This window comes from Leuciscus leuciscus (genome assembly GCF_965113295.1).
Source record: "Leuciscus leuciscus genome assembly, chromosome: 7".
NCBI classification, from domain to species: domain Eukaryota; kingdom Metazoa; phylum Chordata; class Actinopteri; order Cypriniformes; family Leuciscidae; genus Leuciscus; species Leuciscus leuciscus.
In genome coordinates this window covers 4,608,981-4,618,942 of record NC_138731.1, presented here as the reverse complement: position 1 = coordinate 4,618,942, position 9,962 = coordinate 4,608,981, and the positions used below count along the sequence as shown (strand labels likewise).

General features: G+C 37.7%; 1 protein-coding gene across 1 annotated transcript; it reads right to left on the bottom strand.

Moving 5' to 3' along the window:
- Window positions 1-2,187: 2,187 nt before the first annotated feature.
- Window positions 2,188-4,643, bottom strand: LOC309503455 (uncharacterized protein). Its single transcript, XM_082176288.1, has 5 exons — window positions 4,455-4,643; window positions 4,064-4,372; window positions 2,882-3,009; window positions 2,679-2,785; window positions 2,188-2,580 (listed from the first exon to the last, which is right to left on the bottom strand). Exons 1-5 carry the CDS (start codon window positions 4,600-4,602, stop codon window positions 2,445-2,447), a joined length of 828 nt encoding a protein of 275 aa, XP_082032414.1. The 5' UTR covers window positions 4,603-4,643; the 3' UTR covers window positions 2,188-2,444.
- Window positions 4,644-9,962: the final 5,319 nt, after the last annotated feature.

The following is a 9,962-nucleotide window of genomic DNA, read 5'->3' as shown; positions in this document are numbered from 1 at the left end:
AAAATTTCCCCCAATTTTTCAAAGAATGAAAGGCTTATTACAACTGATATTATCAGCCTAAAAGTGTAAATGAACTACATAATTTTGTGAGCTTTAGAGAAGTCAACTCAGCAACAACGTTTTATACTGTGTTGATACAATAAGCATTTACATGTTGAACAGACCTAAAGAAGCTACTGTACATTAAGCTACTGATATGACTGGAGTCTTCATCTCATGAGAGATCACATCATTTATTTTAATCATTTAACTTTTTTTGCTTTAGTAAACAAGTTCACTTTTAATAAGAACTTTTGGTAACACTTTATATTACGACCCGCAAACAACTGCGTAAGTAAACCGAAATTACGGTGTACGTTTCTGTAATTATAGTGTACTTCCGTGTAGGTACAAGGGAACAATATGTTAAGTTTTGAGTAATAAAGGGATAACAAGCAGATATACAACCTGCAAAGAACTTCGTAAGTAAACCGAAATTACGGTGTATGTTTCTGTAATTATAGTGTACCTCCGTGTAGGTATAAGGGAACAATATGTTACGTTTTGAGTAATAAAGGGATAACAAGCAGATATACAACCTGCAAAGAACTTCGTAAGTAAACCGAAATTACGGTGTATGTTTCTGTAATTATAGTGTACTTCCGTGTAGGTATAGGAACAATATGTTACGTTTTGGGTGATAAAGGGGTACAACCAGATATACAAGAAAATTATTTATAATGTAATTATTTTAAAAATGGTACCTATATTCTGTTAATATATTCCAGGCAAAAATTGTACGTCTGTTGTATATAAAAGTTTTTTATCACATTTCTGGCAAAAAAAAATTTCTTGTGCAATGTAGTTACAGGGTAATTTTGACATCTGTGGGTTGTAAATTAAACTTTGTTGTTTGAGTATACTGTAGAAAAGACAATGTTTTATTAAGATGAAAAAGTGTTTTGAATTTTTTTTGTAAAATAAAAGTCAGAAATTAAATGGGATCCTTTATTGTATATTTACTGCACTTACCCTGTAACTACACAGAACAAGGGGGTAACAAGCACCACTTTAATTTACAGCCCGCAGGAGTTACACTTACCCTGTAACTACACAGAACAAGGGGGTAACAAGCACTACTTTAATTTACAGCCCCCAGGAGTTACACTTATCCTGTAAATACACAGTTGAAACGGGTAACAAACACTACTTACTATGTAACAATACGAAACAACACTATTTGCACAGTAATTACAGAGAAAGGTACTTTTATTAAAAACAAAAAAACAAACAAAAAAAACTTTTAATTACACAGTATATTTGCCCTGACATTTAAGTGTCATTGCAATACTTACTTGGCTTAACGTCAAGTAGTTTAGTAAAAAAAAAAGCCAATAAATACCATTGCCAATGTTTTTCGAAATCAGCTGTTTATAAAATTGTTTCAGATTAAATTTTTATCATACTGTGCTTACATACAGCCATATATATACAGCAGGGGCGTAGAATTTAGTAGGGACGCTAGGGACGTGTCCCTACCAATATCCAGTGACACTGATATATCCTTAGCAATAATTTCGATCAAAACTTAAAATATATTTATATTGATGTCCCCGTCCCTACCAATTTCAAAATCAAACCTACGCCACTGATATACAGTATATATATAAGTTTAATTTAAAACCCACAGATGTCAAAATTACCCTGTAACTACATTGCATAAGAACATATTTTGCCAGAAATGTGATAAAAACTTTTATATACAACAGACGTACAATTTTTGCCTGGAATATATTAACAGAATAGGTACCTGTTAGTTTTCAAATAATTACATTATAAATAATTTGCTTGTATATCTGGTTGTACCCCTTTATTACCCAAAACTTAACATATTGTTCCCTTATACCTACACGGAAGTACACTATAATTACAGAAACGTACACCGTAATTTCGGTTTACTTACGCAGTTGTTTGCGGGTCGTAATATAAAGTGTTACCGAACTTTTTAGGGGCGAAATGGTTAATCTGGGGTAAGTTATGAAACTGAGGGGTGGTTTATTTAATGCAAAAAAACTAAATAAAATAATTCAAAAATCTTTGCATACAATAAAGTTTAAAATTGTAAATATTTTAAATAAAATGTTTGTTTACTGTATTTCACTCAGTTTAAAAAGATGTAATAACATTTATGATGTTTGTTCATATTTTCAGATTAAAAAAAATCAATACTGTAAAGGCTGAAGATCATTAAAGGGCATTTCAAAAAGTTGCCATGTTTTAATGTGACCTTCATATAACAAAAAGACTTAATAAAATAGTTTCAATTTAAAAAAGTGGATGAAGTTGAAGAAACACCCATGTTCCACATTTCTTTCATCATCAGTTGAATGGACTGACATACTGAATTAGGAAACACCTTTATGTATTTTTTTACCTAAACCTGCAGTTTATGGATTGACTTATTTTTAAATGGCGTCCTCACAGATCCACTGAAAAACACGATTACATGGATAATCAGCCAATCCTGGCTCATGATTTACAGCACAATCTTCATCCATTCTGCCGTAATTTCCGCTATTTGGCTCTCCAGACGCCCAGAGCCTGAAATTAGAGATCAGCATTTGCTTTCTGTGTGATATGATACTGACTATGAGGATCATTTATTCGACAATAATCAGTTGAATTCGGTGATTTCTCACCCAGAGTTCGGTGTGCTGCCATCAATCCATTTCCATCTGCCCTCCACATCACGGTCAGTCAGACCAGTCCAGACGATAACATTAGCAGATATTTTCTTAACAAAACCCTGAGAAAGTGAAACAATAACACATTTAGTTATTAAAGAGAATTAACAATTTTCTTCCTATAAACTGTCATCCAGTCAGAAAATGAGTTTACTCACTTGTTCTTCTCTGTTGTTTATGGTGATCAGATCGGCTCCTCTCTCTGTACAGTATCTTCTGCTCTCAGTCCAGCTCTTCTTCTCAGAGGAAATGAAGTAAAGACTGGATTTATAGTAAATCCATCCATCTGTAAACACAACCAGTTTAGGTTTAAGCACTTTATTCCCATCACACTGATCAAAAAAAAAATTAAATCAAATCACAAGAATTTATACAAAAAAAAAATTAAATCAATTTCTTGTGATTTGATTTAATATTGACTCATTTGGATAAATATTAGGTACACAAGATAGGCGTTAATTTTTCTCCCAAAAAAAAAAAAAAAAAAAAATTTAATTAATTAATTCTCACCTACTGCTGTAAACATACAGAGAGCCCTATCAGCTGGTAGTATTATTTAAGGTTAAAAATAACTCAAATGAAATATAATGCATTTTTTTATTACAATTTTACTAAAAGTAAAATAAAATATGTCAAGTAAAAATATAATAAATATGTAATATAGTACACATGTTTAGCAAAATACTCTCTATAGCTCTTTTTTTCTAGCCAACTAACGTGCTATAGCCACTGATCTATATATAATGATCATTGGCTATAGCCTATAGTATGGTCATTAAATGGCTTTCCTGAGGTAAATGTAATGTGACATAATTGTTCTCCAGCTGTTTTATTGACCCCTTTCCGTGGATGAAAAACACTGATTGATCTATATCATGTATTAGGAATATACATTTCGATAAGTTGTACTGTATCTTTCGACAGTGTTCGTGTTTATTTACTATAAAAAATCTCTGAAGTCATTCCCCTGAAAAGAATTGAACTACAACACTATTAGCTAGTAGAGATGACCGGGTCACGTGCACTAGGGATCTGTCACGTCACATTTACAAGCGGCAAAACGGTATTTGTTGTTTGAATTTCGTAATAAAATTGACAGAATCTGAGAGCTGAGATTTTTAAAAAAATATCATAAGTAACTGCTCTGTCTAGTCTGTCGGTCTCCGTGTCCTCTTTGCTTCGCGATTTTTCTGTGCGTGAGAAAATGGATGTGTGGCGTGAGAACGTGTGAGAAGTGTCAATCGCGCGAGTCTCGCGGTGAATGCGTGAGAGTTGGCTGCTCTGAATGCATCCTGTAAAAACGAAACAACCAAGTTTAGTTTTTAATATACTTTGTTTACCCTTTACACGAACTGACAGTTCATTTTTCTCCTTATTTAACTGGTCTCTGTGTTTAATCAGGTCAAGGTTACTTGATGATAATCCATCTCTCTCTTTTGTCAATTGCGTGTTCCTGGTAAGTAGCTCATCTCTCTCTTCAGTGAGGTTGGAGATCTTGGTTAGGAGCAGGTGTGTCTCTTCAGTGTAGTTAGTGCTCTTTGTCTTGATGTGGACACACAGCACTATGACCACAGTCAGCAGAAGAACACACAGCAGAGCCAAACACACGAGAACTGCTCTGGAGCTTCTGTTCCTCACAGTATCACTTCCTGAACACCACAGATATGAAGATCAACGCTAATTGCTCGTATTACTCAAATGTGTGTGTTATAATGAAATGAATCTCAGTACCTGTGTCTTGAGGTGTTTGGGAGTTCTTTGTTTCTGTCCTGACATCAGAACCGTTTATAGGATCCACATTGGCATAAATATTCATCTCTTCTTCATCCTCTCTGTCCATGCCATCTTTCCTGGGAATGTTCATATTGCCGTAAGACATATTCAGTCTGCTGAAGTAAATGTGAGATTATTAGAAGTTGTTTCTTCAAGTGGATTGCACTGATCTGAACTTCTGCTTTTGAGCTTTACTTTCAGCAGACACAACCACTGTGGTCAAGGTCATGTGATATCCAGATGGGGGGCTAAAAAAAAAATCTTTGCTAACTATTGACAAAAATGTTAGTTTTTTTCTCTCTCTCTAAAAACTATTTATTTGTACTTGTGCATTTATGTCTTGTGTTTAGATGTATGTATATGACATTGTCCATATACTTCATTAACATGGACAAAGCCTGTTATCATACTGATGTTAATAGACCTACACGACAACTAGAACTCGTTTCACCATATAATTAGAGATCAACTGAAATCATTTGAATCTTGACTGTTTTACGTTCATTTTGATATATTTACTTTAACAAGTACTTATAAATATATCTACAACATTCTGTTTATGGGTGTGATTTTAAAGGAACACGCCGACTTTTTGGGACTTTAGCTTATTCACCGTATCGCCCAGAGTTAGATAAGTCCATACATACCCTTCTCATCTCCGTGCGTGCCGTAACTCTGTCTGACGCACCCACCGCTAGCCTAGCTTAGCACAAAGACTGGAGGTAAATGGCTCCAGCTAGCATACTGCTCCCAATAAGTGACAAAATAACGCCAACATTTGTCACGGGGTGACTAAGCTCAAGGGGGTGGAACCATAACGTAGACAGCGAGTGTCCCTTGGGGGAATGGTTTTTGGGGATGAACACAGTCAGCAACAAGATGGCCGATCTTCCGGGTTTTAGAAAACAAACCAGTTACGAGTAATTTGTAACGAGAAAATGGGAACAGGTGTACGGGTTAATTGACGTGGGCTTGTGATTGGTGACTAGACTGGTTGGAGTACTTTAAATACCCCAGGAAACAGCAGTATGAAAAGAATGGTGATACGGAGGATTGAGGATCAGCTGGAGTGAGGACGTCGGAGAGCGGGCAAGTTGCGAAACTACGTGTTTGGACCACCTTGAGTTGAGAGATGAAGGCGTAAGGACATATGGCTAAAAGTGGAGCTTAGGAATTGGATCGGTAGCGACCGACTCTGTGGACGTGAGGAGACTGAAGATACGCACCCTCGACAGATAAGTGCTTTCTGTGTTTATTGAGGAGACTGTTTAGCTACGCTGGGAAACTAATAGTTCTGTGAACGCGACTCTACACATGGCTGGTCCTCTTCGCCTTGTTTGCTGACTCCCTCGACTGGTAAATAAGTTATCCTTGTGTGACGGCGGACTGGCATCTCTTATGCGAGCTGGTTATTTCATGACACGATAAGGTAGCTGTATGACCCCCCCACTGTGTGAGGAATTGCTTCATACTTTGTTTACACTGTGTGTTGTTGCATGGCGCTTGTTTGTAGTGGTCATATGCTGTGCACGTTTGGTTGGAGTATCCACCTCGTATGAACACTTTGAGTGCAGTTTCATTCACGAATATACTTAACTTGGGTAATTTCTCTCACGGTACAGGAGCGTGAGACACGTTGGCTCAGACTTTTATTGAAGTCAGCATTGCCTAATAGCTGTTCTTGCTATTCCTCCGTCAGCGGATTTATACCAGAAAAGGGAGTATTGCTGTTGCACCAAATTAACATATAACCTGTCCACTGCTGCCTTGTACCAACAGAGCCTAGAGAACTGCTGCTGTATCCAGCTGACTTTTCCCCTCATCACTGTGATGCTTTAATCTGTCTGTCATGTTAAATTGACCTGCAACTTGTGCATTGCTGTCCTGTATCAGTGGAGCCCAGATAACTTCTGTTGCATTAAGCCAACCTTCCTCATTGATAGTGCACCCCAGCCGTCTGGTGAGTCTGTCTGATATACTAAAGTGATTCGCACCCTGTACATTGCTGCCTTGTATCAACAGGACCTAGAGAGGTGCTGCTGCATCCCGCTGACCTCTGTGATGCTCCAACTGTTCAGTGAATCCACCTGACACACTAAATTGACCTGTAATTTGTGCATTGCTGCCCTGTATCAGTGAAGCCCGGAGAACTCCTGTTGCATTAAGCCAACCTTCCTCATTGATAGTGCACCCCAGCCGTCTAGTGAGTCTGTCTGATATACTAAAGTGATTCGCACCCTGTACATTGCTGCCTTGTATCAACAGTACCTAGAGAGCTGCTGCTGCATCCCGCTGACCTCCTTCTACACTGTGATGCTCCAACTGTTCAGTGAATCCGCCTGACACACTAAATTGACCTGCAAGTTGTGCATTGCTGCCCTGTATCAGTGAAGCTCGGAGAACTCCTGTTGCATTAAGCCAACCTTTCTCATTGCTATTACACCCCAGCCGTCTGGTGAGTCTGTCTGTTGTACCAAAGTGATTCGCACTCTGTGCATTGTTGCCTTGTACTAACAGAGCTTGGAGAGCCATTGTTGTATCAAGCTAAGCTGCCCCATCGCTGTTACGCTCCAACCGCCTGAGCCTGGAGAGCCGTCGTTGTATCAAGCTAACTAAACTGCTCCGTCGCTGTTACGCTCCAACCGCCTGGTGAGTCCGTCGCTGCACCAAATTGACATATATCCTGTGCAGTGTTGTCCTGTGCTCGCAGAGCCTGGAGAGCCGTTGTTGTATTAAAGGAGAACTCCGGTGAATTTTTAAGTTAATCTTGATCGTTTTACCTTTGTGAGTACTGTCTATAGAAAAAAAACCGAACCGGATCGGTGCTTGCAACGCGGAGCTGTTACAGTTAATGCCCAGAGCTCCCATTCAGCTAAAACGGCAGTTTTGGGGGCATCGACCTAAAGAGTGTCTTTGTGCCTCTTAACAGACACAAAATGCAATTAAAATGTCTGTCCAACATGAACAGGGCCCTTACATGACAACAAGATGCGTTTAGCAACTTAGCCATTGTTTAAACTCACCTAAATAGTGTTTTAGACGGCTAGCTGTAGTCTCGCGCTGAAGTCCCGCCTTTTTACAACCCTTTTAGACTTTTCTTGCAAAGTGATTTAATAAAGGAAATCCCATTGTTTTAAACGATCTCCTTCTTTTCCTGGTCTTTGTCGGGTGGGATACGTGGTGCTCCCTTGGGGGGAGAGAAGAGTCAGTGGCGGAAATATATATATTCAGAGCCGTTCCTGACCTCCCTGGGGCCCTAAGCAAAGTTCTGTTAAGGGGCCCTCCTACCTGACCCGTGAGCCATGGAAACCATTTGCCATTGCCACACAGTCACACCTGACACCCCAGTGCTCCCACTCCTTTAACTAGTACTAATGAAAATGTAATTCCTGATATCAGAAATAGACATTGTTACTAGAAAAAGTACATTCTTAATATCAAGAATTCACATTTTAAATAGTACTAATCAATGGCATTCAAAGACCTCCTCAGGGGCGGAAGGACCAAAAAGGGCAGTTTTTTTATAAAAACATTTATTTATTAAGTAAATCACCTGTATTTAAAGCAGTTACCCGTCTGTCTGTTGTGTTTTTAAATATTTTAATGACTTCCTCACAATTAATTGGAATATCTCGCTCGATGGAGAGCAGCAGTAGGTCAGAGAGCCTCTCTTCATTACCAATGAAAAGACGTTGATACAATTAGAATGCATAACACATCAAACAAAAATAGGGAAATGATGATAATATTACTAAATATCATTTACTTTACCAAACAAAACAGTGAGAATCAAGGAGGTAATTATGAGGAATTCATGTTTAGTTATGTTGATGTTATACATTTTATGTATGTATTCATGAAAGTGTTCCCTATCATGAAATCATTAACACTTTACAATAAGGTTTCATTAGTTAAATTTGTTAACATGAACTGCACTCTACAGCATTTATTAATCTTAGTTAATATTAATTTCAGCATTTACTAAAACATTATTCAAATCAAAAGTTGTATTTGTTAACATTAGTTAATGCACTGACTGTGACATAACATGAACAAACATAACAGGTGTATTATTATTAACTAAGATTAAAAAATAGGCCTACAGTAGCCTAACAAATGTTTTGCTCATGGTTAGTTCATGTTAGTTAATATGAATAATAAACAAATTAACCTTACTGTAAAGTGTACTATGGAATCAAAGATATAAATTCCTTACAATTTAGAGTTGGACGTGGACTTAAAATTTCCTTTCACTAGATGTATTTCCCCAAGCTAATAACACTTGCTATGGCCTTGGATAAAAACAAATGACATTGTCTGTCAGAAAGAGAGTCGTAAATCCAAATGCAAGCAAGCAGTTTATTGAAGACAGGTTGAAACAGGGATTATACTCTAAACACCACGTATAGCAGGCGGGCGATCAGGATACAAATTCACAGGAGAGGGTGAGTGATATGAATAAATCCAGCGCAGATGCCAAACTGGAACTGGATGAAGAGAACTCCAAACAATCTCCAGAAGTCTGGAAACACAGACGAGATTGAGGAAATAACTCCGTAAGGAAACTCAGGCACCGGAACTGGGTAAGAGAGCACAAACAAGAGTGACGAACCAACACCAAGCAATAATCACTCCCGCTAGATATAGGCAGCTAACAACAGAAGTAACTAGCTGCAGCTGCAGGCTGATTAAGTGATCAGCTGGTTACTAAGCAACAAACAAGCACTACACACTCAGACCCCACACCCACAACAACCAACACATACACAAAATGAACACACGGATCGATGAACCGTGACATTGTCAGACTCAGAATGCGGCTGAAATTGAGTTATACTTTTATAATTGTTAAGCATAACTCACATGCTGCCGCAACTTTTACAGTAGCATGGTAGGATAAATGTAACTTTACCTGCTGCTCGTGTAGTTTGAAGACTCTCCGCCTACCACTTCACCTCTGCCAAATGCTTCCGGCAAAAAAAAAATTGTTATATAATATTTTTTGCATTATTATTGCATATAATACAATATTTATTGTATTATTAGTGGCAATGGTGTATAAGTGTATTGTTATTTATTATAATATTTATAATAATTATTATTATTATTTACATTTATCAGAGAGGAGCACAATACATTTTGAGACAAAAAGGGCAGGGGCTTGAGCCCTCATTCACATCCTGTGAATGAATAAAAGCTAAAATGGCTTGCCATAGCATGTCACTGTGTTTTAAATGAAAAAAGCAATACTTGATGGTTATTATTTACTGAGGGATTTTCATCCATATTGACCAGTATGTCCAGCCAATCAACATTTTACATGCAATAGCCTATAAATCAATAGTCATGTCAGTACATTGCTTTCCATCTTGCTTTACTGCAGAGTTGTAACTAAACTGACTTGGGGACTCGATAATCATTGTCTTGTTTTAAAAGTGTATAATGAGGAGTGCTAGCCTGGCAAGC

Coding starts and splice junctions, on each gene's coding strand:
- LOC309503455 (XM_082176288.1), bottom strand. CDS start 4,602: ATGTCTTACGGCAATATGAACATTCCCAGGAAAGATGGCATGGACAGA. Junction 3,010..4,063: donor ACTGTCAGTTCGTGTAAAGG/GTAAACAAAGTA, acceptor TTGTGTTTACAG/ATGGATGGATTTACTATAAA. Junction 2,581..2,678: donor GGCAGCACACCGAACTCTGG/GTGAGAAATCAC, acceptor CTCTAATTTCAG/GCTCTGGGCGTCTGGAGAGC.